Source organism: Schistocerca cancellata, chromosome 2, assembly GCF_023864275.1.
Source record: "Schistocerca cancellata isolate TAMUIC-IGC-003103 chromosome 2, iqSchCanc2.1, whole genome shotgun sequence".
Classification (NCBI taxonomy): Eukaryota; Metazoa; Arthropoda; class Insecta; order Orthoptera; family Acrididae; genus Schistocerca; species Schistocerca cancellata.
Genome location: NC_064627.1, coordinates 381,801,589 through 381,818,227, shown reverse-complemented (window position 1 = coordinate 381,818,227; position 16,639 = coordinate 381,801,589). Strand labels below are relative to the sequence as shown.

The window sequence follows — 16,639 nt, the reverse complement described above, 5'->3', positions numbered from 1 at the left end:
AAAGTATCGTGAAACCTCTGTGTAAACAGCAGTTGCACGTGTTCCAACTATTTAACGTTACTCCTAACACAGGCCGAAGTGGGAGCGATCTCACCGTAATATTCCTGTTGCAGCAGCGGTCTCCGACGGCGACGGCGCAGCTGTGCGGTCAGCGTGTAGCGTCTCGGGAAGTACACTCCTACAATACTCCGACAATAGACCGCTGTCCGTAAACTTCTCTAATTGCAACAGTCTTCCCGTACTCTCAGAACGAAAGACCAAGACGGAAGACGACTTGGCTAACGTCCTCTCAGTACGAGAGCCCAGAACGGAAGGACCTCTACAGAGAGTCGAGCAAGATCGCTTTTCACCTCTGTTTTCCCACCTCAACTTTTACCGAGCGAATCACATCACTAGAAGCTCTCAAAATGCCCAGTTTGTAGTGCCGACCAATGTACGGCCTGGGAATAGAACTCTTTTCCACAATTCTTCCCCTTCTACAAAATTTCACAAGTAAACTCCGCCCACGCCGGCTGGGAAGAACCACAACTGTGGGCAATAACGCCTTTACTGAAATTTTTCTCCTAAGAGACCGCTCGAGATTTGCCCGGCAAGCCGGCCCGTGTGGCCGTGCGGTTCTAGGCGCTTCATTCTGGAATCGCGTGACCTCTACGGTCACAGGTTCGAATCCTGCCTCGGGCATGGATGTGTGTGATGTCCTTAGGTTAGTTAGGTTTAAGTAGTTCTAAGTTCTAGGGGACTGATGACCTCAGCAGTTAAGTCCCATAGTGCTCAGAGCCATTTGAACCATTTGAACAGAATTTCCCCAGGTCACCATTCATGCCGTTAGGCTGTGGCCTTCGGCGGCTAGCCGTGGAGGTAGCCGAGCTCTGTCTTGCATACTGCATCTCTGCATCGCTGTATTGCCTAGCCAGCGTGCCGATGCGTTTCCACATAGATTGCCTACATCGTAATTTAGAGTATTACTCCAACATACAACAACTACTTATCTACAAAGCGATTGCACCGCTGTCAGTCGTTTTTATTGACCTAAAGTGCTCGCAAAAAGATTACATTCACGTTGAATGGACTCACGTAAGGTGCGAGACCGTTACCACCTTACAGTATTTGTGATTATGGTCTTCGCCTGATGAACTTCATACTGTTCGCCGCCTACCACTGCTGATGGAGAAGCTCACTGTCTTCCGACAACACTGAACTCAGTGTGGAAACCATCAGCAAGGCCTCGGGGAGTCCACGTTCCTGTTCAGCACTTAGGCGCCTCCAGATGCTGAAACCTACCTAGCCGAAAGGAAGGAGGTGGACCGACCATATGACTTCCGACAACACCACATCGTGGATGGGTTATCAAGGGTCAACATAGAAATCGAAGTGGGGTCTAACACACTACAGCAGCTAGCGCGAGACCATTCCAGACCATTCGTGCTGGGCCCATAGCCATGCCGGCAGCGCTCCGCCGCGCCATGTCACTCACTCTTCGCCTGGACCTGCAGACGAGGAGCTCACTCGGCAGCCGTCAGTGGTAATCGAGCACACAGCTGAATGAGGCGTCGGCTACAAAGCCGTGTCGAACAAGACGACTGTAAACATGGTTAATAAATAATTGAACTTTGACAATGTTTTACTAGCGTCATAGACGCTTCACAGGTACCCAACTGCTGTCCTGACTTCATGCAGAGGAATCTCCGCTCAGCCCCTCTGTAGTTGTATTAGGCGTCACAACGTCATGTCTAGGAATGATGTCTTGTGTATCGTCGCTGACAACTAACTGGTAAATCAACATGCTGGATTTCAGAGTCTATGAAACAATTTGTTATTTCCGTCACAAATTTGATGTCGTATGACTCCCAGCGAGGTGCAAGCGTTCAATTAGACGCCGCTTTGGTGGCTTCAAATTTGCATTTGTTTACTCTCAGTTCTTGTTAACACATACTGTATAAGTGTTGACGATTGGTCATACTTGAGAATTATCTGGAGATGTAGTGGACTAGCTGTGACACAGCTCAAGCCGTCGTTATTACGTATTCTATGCTTATAGAAAGAATTGAGTGATTCGTAGTAACTGTTTGCAGATATTTTCTTTTGTTTTCTGCAAAACGTGGCATGAATAACGCAGTTCTTATGTGCCAGTAGATCTGATGCGCTCAAAACAAAGTCACTGGATGTTATGCATCGATTTGTTACTAGGACACTTTTAGTGCCGGAAATTGGCCTATTGTGACAGGAATTGCATGTGATTGAAACGATAAAACATGCAATTCCAAATTTTTAGCATGTATAGCTCGAGTGAACTGTCCAGTAATAGCTGCTAGAGTACGGCACCCATGGTTGGTGGACTATAGACAAGGGTCAAGGTACAAACCACTCAATCTAGATCCATATTAAATTTCATCGAGCGAGGAGGCAGAGTGGTTAGCACACAGGACTAGCATTCGGGAGGATGATGGTTCAAATCCGCATTCCGGTATCCAGATTTTCCGCGATTTCTCCAAGTCTCTCCAGGCAAACGTCGGGATGGTTCCTTTGAAAGCGCATGGTCCGTTTCCTTCGCCGTGGTTGACACAGTTCGAAACTGTTTTCCGCCTCTAATGACCTCCATGTCGACTGGACGTTGATCCTGATCTTAGTTGCTCCCTTCCATATTAAATTTGACCATGAGAATAACAATATCCGTAGTTAAAGCTACCAACGCATGCAACAGGTCCATAAACGTCCAGCGAACCGGTAAAACGAGAAACTTGGTTCGTCACTCCACTTTTCAGTTATTCTGGTGTGCACAGGTGAGTTATTTCGGAATGCTGAAATGGACGACAAGCATTTCATTCAGCAATCTTTGACTTCGTTGCATCCTGCGTTTGGAATGCAAGTGCAATAATCTCTCGGCAAATGGGCCGAGTAATTACATCACCCCCAAGTACAAACTGAAAGTGTGTGAACATAGTGTGACACCGACGTTTTCCTCATCGCAAAAGTACTTGCGTTCAACTTCCGCGGAAGGTCATGAATAACTGCCTTCCAAACGGAAGCCCTTTCTGATTCTCTAATGTGGCCCAATAAAACCCTATCTTAAATTACAACCTGTGAAGAACATCAACTCCCTTCCACTCCATTCCCGATATCCAGTTACGTGAATAATTTTATTTGCTGAGGGAGACTTAAAGTTGCGTCGCTTTTCTAGTATTACAAACGCTAGTCATCAAATTGTAACACCTCGAAATTGCGATGGGTGCTCGGTAGGGATGCAACACATTTTTTTCTGAAAGTAGGTTGGTTTTATTCAGGAATCAAATACACTATATTGTTCCACATTCTTTTACCTACAAAACCCTATTTTCCTCTGTTCAATGCGATGCCCTTCCATCACCTTACTTGAACTACTTGTATGCCCGTATGGTACAACTCTACTGGTCGACGTCGGAGCCAATGTCTTGCTCCGTCAATAACCTCCCTCGTAGTGCGCAGGCAATTCCGCACAGATAATCCTTCGTTGCTCTTCATGGTCTTCTATTAGGCGGCGAGGAACCCAGCGGACACGTCTCTTTGGGTACCTCAACTGGTGTAAAGGTGCGTCAGTACTGTCAACAGAGACGTGGAGTTGTGCAGCGAGGTGTTTGATTGTGATCCGTCGATCATCTCTAATAAAGTCCGCACGTTCCAACAGTGCAGGCGTCACAGCTGCCTGCGGTCGGCCGGTACGCGGAAGATCGGACACGTTTGGGCGACCTTGTTCCAATGATGGCACACGCCTCGCCCAACGACTCATCACGCTTTTGTTCACTGCCAAGTTTCCGTAGACATTCTGCAAGCTCCTATAAATATCTTCGAGGCTCTGGTTTTACTCAAAAAAAAAAAAAACTCATTGACAGCTCTCTACTTGGACCGCACTTCCGTTACAGGCGCCATTTTGAAGGCTACGTATAGCGCAGCCACCTAGCGGAACTTTTCAACCTAAATTGGCTCAGAAAAAAAAGTGTTCATTACATATTGAACGCTCCTCGTATAAAGTTGCGTAATTAATTTTATGGTTCTATTTAGATATATGTCAGGGGGCCTGGCACATATTGACAATCTCGCGCTACAGTGCCGTAGCACGCCACTAAAAGAGACAAAACAGCACTGTGCATCTCACTAATAATTTAGAGTATTGTGCAGTAATTCTGTTTCTGCAGTTGAAGTGAAACGAGGCAGCTTTAGTTCATGCTAAGTTGGTGCAAGTGTACGGCGACAATGCACTGTCATACGAGACAGTGGTTAGGTGGCATATACTCTTCCATTGTGATCAAACTAGTCTAATAGAGGAAGACTGTATTGGCAGACCATCTGTCTGCGAAGAACCTAGAATCGCATGGGAAGTGGAGACACCTGTCCTCGAAGACTGCTGTACCACAAACGAGGCGACAATGGAAGAAGTGAAAATCTATCGTTGACCAGTTTCCAACATTTGCACGACAATTTAATTTCATCATGACAAAGGTCGCCGTACGCTAGTTTCCGAGACTGCTCACACCCATTCGAAAAAACCGCTGAACCGAGGCAGCAGCGGAAAGGTTACAGCTGTGTCAGGCCCATCCAGATGACGTATTTAGCGGCCTAATCTCCATGGACAACTGTTGGGAGAACCACATTGACCCCAAGACAATGAACAAAGCAAGCAATGGAACATGTGGATTCAAAGCGTCAAAAAAGGCGAAGACCCAACCATCACTGGTTTGTGGGCTGTCAAAGTGTGGTGATAAAAGGTTGTGTTCGTAATGGGGAAAATCTTCACAGCACCACACAACCAACATCTGACGTGTTTATGGGAGTCTGCCAAGACGAAGAGCCGCACAGGGCTCTCCAAGGTACAGTTTTCCTCCACGACAATGCCCCGGCTCATTCTGCTAAGGGCAGGGTGACACATGTTGCACCTTTGGACTGTCAGATTTTGTCTCACAACTATCCTGCTTCCCCCGTATTCTCCTGACATGGCACACAGTCACTCCTTCCTTCCTCTGACATACTGAGAGGCATTTCTAGATTGATGATAAAATTATTTTGGAGCTTGAACGCTTTATGAACAGCCCAAATGGAATCTGCAACCAAGATCTCCACCAGGTCATTGATCGTTGAGAAAAGTATGTTGCATTAAAGGAATAAAAACGTTTAAAAGGACTAACCACAGTCACCAAGTTCCATGGTCGCAACTTGAATTGCCAAGGGATATTTAAAACTTTACGACTGCGCCTCGTACTTTCCCTATTGCATACCACGCCTTTTTACAACATGACACGTTCTACAACGCAAAAAATTTCTGTGAAAACTGTCTCTGACAGCTAAGACATAGAGCCTATAACTGTTGGATTGGCCACTTCCCTTCCATTGTATGAGTGACAGCAGACTTCATCGACAAAAACTCTACGACGTGCACAGTAGTGGTAAAAGAGCTCGTGGCACCCACCTCATGCGCCACAAGAATCAACCCAAAAAGATCTTGAAGAGCGCAAACATAAATACAGATTATTTACTGGAGGCTGTGATCTACAGCTCTCAAATACTTGCCAAAAATCATGATTTGCCACGATAGCTGTATTCTTTTCTTTATTGAGAAACTACCAGTTCGGTTAGAATATATTCAGGCATTACGAACGACATTAATCACGGTCACGTATCCAGACATAATGATCATGTTTGGATGCATGTCCTAATGCTCGAGGATAGCCTTTGTTTGGCCGCGTGACTTACGATTAATGTACTTAACGCCTAAAGATGCTTTGTTATTTCGTTGAAACTGGTCCTGTTTCAGTAAAGAAGTGACCTAAAACCACTGCGTCGGATCGTGACGTTTGAAAAGAATTACAGACAGCTATTTGGGATGCTTTCACAGAAGAACGTAAGCTCGGGCGCCCAAGCAACTCGGCTGGAGTTCACCTGTTCGAGCAAGAGCGTAGAAGACAGAAGCAGCTTGAGAAAGGCTGTAACTTCGGCAAATCCAACCATGTCCCCCATTCCCACACATATCCTTGGATACAGCGTAAGTAAACGCATGTTTTACGAGCGGATTTATCTCTTAAGCAACACCGATTCGACAACATTTTTCCACACAACTGACATACCATTTGTCACCCACCACACCCCTCTCTCCCATGGACTTTACTTGCTTTTGGTTGGACTCTGGTAAGCTCTGTAAAAAATAAATTTAAAGCTAGTTACCGTGGAAACAGATTATTTTTCTTCCTCTCTAGTAATACTACAGTGCTGAATACTGAAGAAGAAATATTTATTTCCTCTAACTTTATTCATCAAATATTTAAAATCGTTTTGTGACAACAGAAAAAACTGCACTTATTGTATTATTCCAATTTCAATAAAAATATGCTGTCTGTTAGACTAGGTGGAAGGAATAAAATTGTAATGTTGCTCTTTTTTGTTTGATAACGGAATTATTTAACTCTATAATTTACAAATCTTTTTTCTTTCCATCGGAAAAAGTGGGACAGAAATACAATAATTCGATCTAATTTGATAATGACTTGTTAAACATTAGGCACTGTTTTCCGGCGGAAATTGTATGTTATATGTGAAGAAAACTCACCAAAGAGTAAGTCTTTAAAAAATTTGCCATGAAAATAGTTGAAAAAAAACAAATATTCTCAAAATTTTTATTTATAAAACTGGAGAAGAAAACAAAAATTTATTTTTGAAACGAAAGAAAAATATTGTATTAGTAAAGTCATGTACAATTCCTACAGGAAACTATCGAGTATATGTGTAATCATTGTTGAGGTTGGAGAACTGGAGTAGCGAATTGTACATTCTTGTCAAGATTTTCGGGGTCATCATCGGGTGTTTGAAAGAACGGCACGTGGAACGTATCCACAGGTAAGGGTGTGCAGCAAACTCATGCGTGTAGCGTGCTGAAGCAGTTTCAAATACTTTTGCATTCACTCACTAGAACAATAACTCAAACTTAAGACAGTGGTAGTCGTAACAACACATTCAGAATCATCTCACAACCAGCTCGTTCGCTGACCCCTGTTCACTACAACTATTTTAGTTCTGTTATCGCATACCTTCACACGTGTCAGCTTTTACTACTTATTGTGACACACAGTGTGTACGAACTTTGTTCTTGAGCGTCCTCAAGTCACTAGTACGATATGCTCAAGCACTATCTATAAGCAGTGTCCACGAGCAACTTCGGGAGTGAAACATGTGTTGGACGAAGAGAGACGGCTGCCGACTACCGCGAATTGTATCGTTAACGATTATACTTTCATGAACTGGAAATTGATTCATATTCTAATCTTAATGAACAACAGAGGATATGACTTCGCGCCGGATCACCAGCGTCCCAGCGTTACTAGTTCTCCGCATATCTCTTCCTAAAGAATGAGCAACCGTTCCTCATTTGCTCCTTTGACCTTTAGTACACTAGCGTGGTCGATACCTGTCATAAATTCATATTACACATGAAGCGGTCATAGGGGAAAACCGCAGCTACAATTTTACGTGGCTATCGGTATAGTTCTTGATCACTAGTAACTGCTATTTCAGTTCCGCAGTCAAGTAGACATACGACGAAGGATTTAACCCGTGAAGCACGGGTACTTACTCTCAGCTCTGGCAGCTTCTCCATCTTCTCCAAAGGTACTTTTATTGTGACAGGTTCGTCTCCCGTCATACTCTTCGGCACCAGTTCAGGGCTGACCTCTCGGAAGCGTTTGTGCACTCTGGAATGTGAAGACGCACACAGAACGATTGAACTAATACCTCTGACGAGATCCTTTTGTAACATTTTATTTTTCAAAGCTATTACTGTGACGCAAGCAGGTGATACTATCGCAGATGCTGCAGACAGCATCTACAAGTAACTTGAATGCTGCGCTCTGCTGTAGCAGCATATATCTGTGGAATATTTACCTGAGAATTTCCTTCCGAGTAAAAAATGTGCAGTCCTGAAACATCAGAAGACATTTTTGTATAGAAACAAGTTGATATGAACGGTTTTTAAAGATAATTTGTGTATTTATGTTTGTGGTTATTTTCTTATCATACATGTTCCATACAAATTGATTGCAGAAAACAATGGCAACACAACTCATGAAAGATAATGAAGATGACATTTATGGGCACATTTCAGTAACCCATAACGTCAGACTAGCGAGGTACGGATGGGTTCTTCCGCGTGTGCTTCGGTACACTTTTCAGTACTTACTAATACTCTCTGCCATATTTTAGGTGATGTTACAGATTAAATTATATTTTCACTCTAAATCTATTTTTTCTATTAGTAACTTAATATTGCGGTGATGTCACTCAAACAGCAGATGTTTTAACTCGCTCTGATTCTTCTCGTGCACATACATTGAAGCGCCAAAGAAACTGGTATATGCATGCGTATTGAAATACAGACATATGTAAACAGGCAGAATACGACGTTTCGTTCGGCAACGCCTATGTAAGACAAGAGTATGGCGCAGTGAGTTTGAACGTGGTGTTACAGTCGTAGCACGAGGATGGGACACAGCATCTCCGAGGTAGCGATGGAGTGGGGATTTTACCGTTAGACCATTTCACGAGTGCACCGTGAGTACCAGGAATCCAGTAAAATATCAAATCTCCAACATCGCTGCGGCCGGAAAAAGATCCTACAAGAACGGAACCAACGACGACTGAAGGGAATCGTTCAGCGTGACAGAAGCGCAACCCTTCCGCAAGTTGGTGCAGATTTCAATGCTGGGCCATCAACAAGTGTCAGCGTGCGAACCATTCAACGAAACATCAACGATATGGGCCTTCGGAGCCGAAGACCCACTCGTTTACCCTTGATGACTGCACGATAAAAAGCTTGTCGCCTCGCCTGGACACGTCAGCACCGACACTGGACTGTTGATGACTGGAAACATGTTGCCTGTTCGGACGAGTCTCGTTTCAAATTGTATCGGGTATGGAGACAACCTCATAATCCATGGACCCTGCATGTCAGTAGGGGACTGTTCAAGCTGATGAAGGCTCTATAATAGTGTGGGGCGTGTGCAGTTGGAGGCATATGGCACCCGTGATACGTCTAGATACGACTCTTATAGCTGACACGTAAGTAAGCGTCCTGTCTGATCACCTGCATCCATTCATGTCCATTGTGCATTCGGACGGACTTGGGCAATTCCAGCAGGACAATGCGACTCCCCACACTACCAGAACTTCTACAGAGTGGCTCTAAGAACACTCTTCAGAGTTTAAACACTTCCGATGCCCACCAAACTCCCCAGTCATGAACAAAACTGAGCATATCTGGGATGCCTTGCAACGTGCTGTTGAGAAGAGATCCCCACCCCCTCGTACCCTTACGGATCTATGGCCTGCCCTGCAGGATTCACGGTGTCGGTTCCCTCCAGAATTACTTCAGACATTAGTCGAGTCCATGCCACGTCTGGGTGATCGCGGGGGCCCTACACGATATTAGGCAGGTGTACCAGTTTCTTTGGCTCTTCAGTGTAAAATGTGTTGAATTCATGCGATCGGTAAATCTGTTAGAATCTCGCATCAGCCAAGGATGTGGGTTTTAAAAGCGCTATTACTGCCAGTAATTGGCAGAGAATAATGAACAAATGCTCATAACTGAATGTTAAATGTACCCTACTGATGCAAGCGCAAAACAACTGTGTGTGAGAAACACAAATAAGATGGATACGATTACAAACTGTGATAAGATGGCCATACCATATAAGTTGTCAAATACTACTTTTTTTTAAAAAAAACTTTAAGTATTTCTTATCTGCAGATGAAGATGTTCGAACTCGTATGAGCTGTCGGTTTCCATACAAAAGTCGTCAACATAGGACTTGTCAAGAAAATAAGTGTCTATTTTGTAGAAAAACATACTTTATGAGCAGGTTCTGTATGGTAGCTCATTGCTGGTACATTTAACATATTTTGTGAGTACTTTGTTGACTGATATCATGCATTAATCTCATGCTAACAATTGAATATGTGTTTCATTGTTTACAGGGTGAATGAGCATGTGGAAGAGAAGAATGCTATTGTGAGGTGAAGGCTACAAAGGTCGTCAGACGATGAGATTTCATTGCAAATGCCATCGCGATAGTCCCACTCAGAAAACAATCTGCACATTGGTAAACAAGTTCAGGCGCACAGGGTCGCTGGCAAGTAAGCCCGGAAAATGACGTCTGTCAACCTCCAGTGAAAGGATTAAAGCCATCAGGACGTCCATTGAAAGGAGACCGGAATCGGTGAGGCCTCTGTCAGTGGAATTGAACAATCCACGTTCGACGGTACGCAAGGTGTTGCTAAAGAAGAACCTGCAGGTTCCCCATCAGCTGCATGAAGAAGATTTTGCAGAAAGCGTAGCCCTGTGGATCGACTTGTTCGTTGCGCATGAATGAAGCGTTCTTCCACATTTGTGGAAGGTTAACAGGCAAAACTGCGTTGTCTGGGCTCACATACGACCAGTGGACCTTGTTGAAGTTATATGAGCTCATCCCAAGGTTATTGTTTTGATGGGCATCACGTACGACAAGGTTCACGGACCGTTTTTCTTTGCTGAAAGAACCATAAATGGTGTAAGATACCTAGGCATGCTCACAAATTTTGTTGCCACAGCTTATCCAGGGTGGGCGTCGGGATGTTGTTTACTTTCAGCAAGATGGGGCACCATGTCATTATGCCTTAGATGTTCGCGCGTTCTTGAATTCACAGTTCCATGGGAGACGGGTTGGAGGTGCAGACTCCTCTGTGCAGCACGTTCCCCTGACCTCACGCAGACGGACATTTTTGTGTGGAGCTTTATCAAAGGACGTGTGTTCACCCGAGGCATTACCACATTGCAGGAGCTCAGGAACCGTATTACACAAGCTGCTGTTGTTGTAACATCAGTAATGCTTCAGAATACTGCTGAAAAATGGGAAGTGTATCGTGTTTTTGATGGTGAACATTTTGAAATTAATCACTAATAAACCGACACTATAGCAAACATTGCAAGTACCATCACTATTTCTGCAAAATAGGTACTTAATTTTTGCACACCCCGTACACTCTCACTGGCATTATAAACAGCAGATTTGATGAACACAGAGAGTGCAACCGGAAAAAACAGCAGAGGATTCTGAGTTAGCTTCTACCATATTATGCTGCACTGCCAGTAAAACCAGGAGAATAGCACACAGACCTCGAAATGGGAGTATTTTCTGTCACCCGTCAAGAAAACAGGAACCATTTAGTAACGTCAACAACGCCCTCTGACTACGCGAAGCCGTGATACGTCTTTAGTGCTAACGCTCCTTGACGTATTGTAGTTGTAAAGATTTGCCTGTATCGGCCGTTTGTACACCTGTTTTATTTCGCGCGCCAAATAATAAGACTAGGAAGATGTAAACAAAACTGTTGCTGAGTGGCAGAATCAAGTTACAAGTGGGGCATTAACCGGGTACTAATTATTTTGAAAGCTGTTATAGAAAGAATAATTGGCCGACACACACGTACTCTGCAGCGCTAGGGAAAGATTTACCCGGCCATATCGGCGTGTGCTAGCTGCCACAAGCGGACGTGCGTCTGACATTTCGCGTCGTTTCTTGTGAAGACACGATTAGATTAATTACAGCACGCACAAAGGCATTTAAACAACCATTCTTTCCGCGCTCCATTCGTGAACAGAATGGGAACAGCCCTAAAAATCGGTACAGTGGAACGTACCTTCTGCCATAGACTTCACAGTGGTTCGCAGACTGTAGATGTAGATGCGGTGACAGCAAGGCGATAATACACCGGCCGCCCTGGAGCGTCGGAACGCCATTGCATTTATTCGAGAAATGATAAAAAAAATGTTGTAACGGTCAGTCGTATTGCATAACTAGCTGACTGACGTAATGTTTGATTGTTGCGCCACCTCAGAACTTTAAATGAACTGAATGTTAATTGAATGGAATATTTAAAGGTAATCAGAGAAAACAAAGAGTATTATGTGTATACAGGATGTAAGAAAACTGTACGGCACAAATTGCAGGACAGATTCCTCACACCTAGACGAAGTAATTGAGTTATACGAACGCGGGACTGGAAACGCTTTTTTTTCCATGTTACAACTCATTTCCTCCAGTTCATCAATCAAAGGAAACACACACGAACGGAACGCAGCAGCATACACATGCTACTTTTCCTCACAGAAGGTGTTCAGTATATGCCCTACGTGGGCACTGATACATGCATCAACCAGCCGCTACAGTGAATCTCGGATGCGCTGATGCATCACTGGAGTACTGCGGTTTCGCAGCCTTCCACAATATGGGCACGGGGACTCTGAATGTCTTGTACTGGGGTTCTATACACTAGAGCTTTAAAAAGCCCCCACAAATAAAAGACCAGTAGGTTTGGGCCCGGAGAGAGTGGAGGCCATGCAATTGATGCAATTTTACCTATCCATCCGTCACCGTATCTTTTATTTGGAAGCCGACGGACATTAACACTAAAATAACGAAGTACCCAATCGTGCATGAAGTACATATTTTGTCGCACAGTTAAAGACACTTCTGCTAACAGATCAGGTAGAACATTCTCTACAACGTTATGATAGCTTCGTCCTTTGAGCCTGCGTGAAAGGAAGTGAGGACCTACCAAACAGTCACCAATAATGCTGGACCAAACATTGAAAGAAAATTTTTGTTGATGACTTGCTTCAGTAGTTGCGTGAGGATTGACGTCTGCCGATACATGATGAGTGTGAAAATGTACAGTTTGATCTCACTGAAACGACACCTCATCTGTGAACAGCACGGATGCTCTAGAATCAGGGCTGATAGTTTGTCGAATAAACCATTCGCAGACGAGTAGCCGTGCAGGAAAATCAGCTGCTGATAGTGCCTGCACACTCTGTAAATAGTATGGATATTGCTGGTGCTCGTGTAAAACTCGCCAGACAATCATGTGGTCAACATTTATTGTTGCAGCTACATGTCTTGTGCTGATACTAGGGTCGTCGTGAACTGCATGGAGAATTGCCACCTCCCGTTGCGGTGTCCTCGTCCTTCTAGGCCTTTCCCGGCCGCGACTATCACTGACAAATGCCCCAAGTCCCCTAAGACGACGTTCAGTGGCTTCAAACGCTTTCATGTCGGGGCAGCATCGTTCTGGAAATCTCTCCCGGGACAGACGTTGAGCGCAAGCTCCACTGCCCTCAGCTAATCAATACAGCGAATGAGTAGCTGCCATCTCTGCATCTGCGTGCACTGCCCTTGCGCGGGTCGACTCTGTGCTTAACTCTACGTAGTATCGCATGTGCTTGCAACGTTCGTACTGATCGCTGGAACATTTTATGTTACCTGTAAACAACTAATGACGTACGCTGCATGGCAAAGGGACATGTAAAACAAAACAGTGGCTGTGTACAACATAACCAGACATAACCAAGACTGCATGTTCCCCATGATTCTAACGTTCTGTTCATGTGCGTTTCCCATGATTAATGAGTTGGAGAAAATGAGTTGCAACAAGGAAACGAAGTGTTTCCAGACCCATGTTCATGTAACATAATTTCTTCGTCTAGGTGTGAGGAATGGGGTCTAGTGAAGCAGGGGATACAACCCGTCGGCTTTAACCAATGACGTTATACATTATTCGTACATAATAATATCTTCACTTTCAGCCATAGATAATAAAACAGATCTGTGTTCCGGATAAGCGCTATCATTGTACATTAAAATAATTGAATTTGAATTTAAAAGAGATCGCCTCCGCTACCAATAATAGTCTGTTCTTACATAGATAGTAGTACTACCGTTGGCAGAAGGAGCTACGTACATAATATTTGTATCCCATACTTCCGTTGACCTATATACATGTACACTGCTAACGTAAACGTGGAAATGGACATACGTTACACTTGCAACCTGCACCTTAGTTGAACTACGCGAAGAGGCAATAAGGCGACACATATACAATTTGTATCCCGTACTTCACAATGGAGTACAGTTTTTTTTCCGCCTTCGATGCTAATAGTATCGACTGAAAGTTACAGTTTTGATCAGAGCAGTGACAATAGTATCCCATTCTTCAGTTGAGCTATGTAGCTACGCACAACATTTGTATCCTGCTCTCCAGTTGACATATATAGGTAAACCTCATCAATGTTACATATGTCGTTCTTTTCGAATAGGTAGTGTCAGTGTAAAGGTCAACTGAAGGACGGGATACAAATTTTAGTTGTGTCGGGCGTTTCGCCTTTAATATTGCTAGTACAGACTCGAATCTTGGATATGCTTTAAACAAGTGGTCAACAAGTTTCTTGGCAACTGAAAAGAGCTTGATTACGAGAATCAGTAAAAAACGTGCTGAGACACTACAAAGTATTGGATGCCTCAATGGGCTTAAACCTACACTCTATAGACTCATTTCTAGAAAATCTGTGTGCTGTGAGTGAGGAATAGGGAGAAAGTTCCATCAAAACATTAAACAAATGGAACGAGAGTACCAGAACTGATGAAGTTGTCTGCATGATTGCTGACTACTCCGACGTGCTGCATAGAGAAAAAAGGGCAGCAGAGATTGGAGTGGGAGAAGAAGAGACATTAAGAATTACGCCTCTTTATTACACCCAAAGAACACAATGATTCATTATAGTATTAAGAGTGTCTTGCTTTGTTATGTTGAATGTGTGTGTTTTGTATGAATTTTCTGGTTCTCGATCGTTACTTTGTGAAAAACATTATGTGATAGAGAGACACAATTAGAATTTTTTATCGTATCGTATTAAAAAACCCTAGAATCACTTAAAATTATAAAGAAAAGATTACTAAGTACAAATTTGTAGACTTGTGCAATTAACAGACAGCGTAAGTTTTAATGTGGAAAACTATTACTAGAATATTTATTCTCTGGAATCAATATAAACTCTTAGGGCTCTGAACGTTAGATTTGGTGTGAAGAAAAACTTTTTTCAGTACGCAAATGATAAAACAGACGGTTTCAAATAAATATCTGTTGCGCACATTCGGGGTGTAAATATTAGACCCCTGTTGGCGAGTGTTTCACGTAAGTCGGAGTTGGTTCATCCTTTGGGCGCTCAGCGACGGGAGTGTGAGAACAGACAGACAGTTAATTGTTGTTGACGACCCCAGGCGAGGTGCAAAGCTTTGTATCGTGCAGGGTACACGAGTGGGCCGTCGGCTCCGAAAGCCCTTATCGACGATGTTTCCTTGAATGGTTCGCACGTTGACACTTGTTGATGGCCAGCACTGAAATCTGCAGCAATTTGCGAAAGGGTTGCACTTCTGTCACGTTGAACGACTCTCTTCAGTCGTCGTTGGTCCCATTCTTGTAGGATCTTTCTCCGGTCGCATCGATGTAGGAGATTTGATGTTTAAGCGGATTCTTGATATTCACGGTACACTCGTGAAATGGTCGAAGGGGAGAATCCCCACTTCATCGCTAACTAGCAGATGCTGTGTCCCAACGCTCGTGCGCCGACTGAAACACCAAACTCACTTAAATGTAAAAAAATGTTCAAATATGTGTGAAATCTTATGGGACTTAACTGCTAAGGTCATCAATCCCTAAGCTTACACACTATTTAACCTAAATTATCCTAAGGACAAACACACACACCCATGCCCAAGGGAGGACTCGAACCTCCGCCGGGACCAGACCCACAGTCCATGACTGCAGCGCCCTAGACCGCTCGGCTAATCCCGGGCGGCGTCACTTAAATGTAGATAACCTGTCATTGTAGCAGCTAAAACCGATCTAACAACTCCGGCAGGCACCTGTTGTGCCGGCCGTCGTGGCCGAGCGGTTCTAAGCGCTTCAGTCTGGAACCGGGCTGCTGCTACTGCTACGGTCGCAGGTTCGAATACTGCTTCGGGCATCGATGTGAGTGATGTCCTTAGGTTAGTTAGGTTTAAGTAGTTCTAAATCTAGGGGACTGATGACCTCAGATGTTAAGTCCCATAGTGCTTAGAGACATTTGTACAATTTTTTGCACCTGTTGTCTTACGCACATAGGCGTTGCAGACCGCAGCACCGCATTCTACCTGTTTACATATATTTGTATTTGAATACGCACGCCTATATCAGTTTCTTTGGCGCTTCAGTGTATCTTCCTGATTTATCTTTGAATGTACTTGACTACAGAGTTTACGAGCACAACCAACTTATTCACAACCAGGTGAATTTGACATGCGGCCCGTGGCTGCTAAATGTCAGTTACTATGTTGTAAGTTGAATCGGTGATTTTATTTCATTAATAGTGCTGTAACCCATTGCAGTTTCCCATAGTTCTGATAGTGATCGCGTATGACGAGTGAAACATTGCAAATAAAGGCAAGTTCCAAGCGACTTGTGGCTGCTAAAGAATTTTAATTGCAATGGTCGCTTATCCCCCTGCAGGTGGTGCCTCTCCTCGCTAAAACTGAAAGCTTTTTCATCATGTCTGGAAGAACTGTTTCGACTGCCCACACGCGAAAGAAATATTCCAGATCTCCTAGTTAGAAACAGACCCGACCTTTTCGTGTGTGTCAGAGAGGGGTCAGCTATTACATGATGCTATTACAGGAAGAATGGTCACCAAAGTCAAAAGGGTCATCAAGAAATTACGTGTGTATTCATTTTTGTTGAACTGATAGAGAGTCATTGTCAACTAAAAAAGAAAAAACAA

General features: G+C 43.9%; 1 protein-coding gene across 1 annotated transcript in view; it reads right to left on the bottom strand.

The window, feature by feature from the left end:
* The window catches only part of LOC126161785 (calcium and integrin-binding family member 2), a 175,403-nt gene that overhangs the window by 67,295 nt on the left and 91,469 nt on the right, over positions 1-16,639 (bottom strand). Inside the window, exons 2-3 of the mRNA XM_049917859.1 lie at positions 7,900-7,934; positions 7,592-7,709 (exon numbers count right to left, since the gene is read on the bottom strand). Of these exons, the coding sequence (XP_049773816.1) occupies positions 7,592-7,709; positions 7,900-7,934 (153 nt within the window). The remainder of the gene's footprint in view (positions 1-7,591; positions 7,710-7,899; positions 7,935-16,639) is intronic.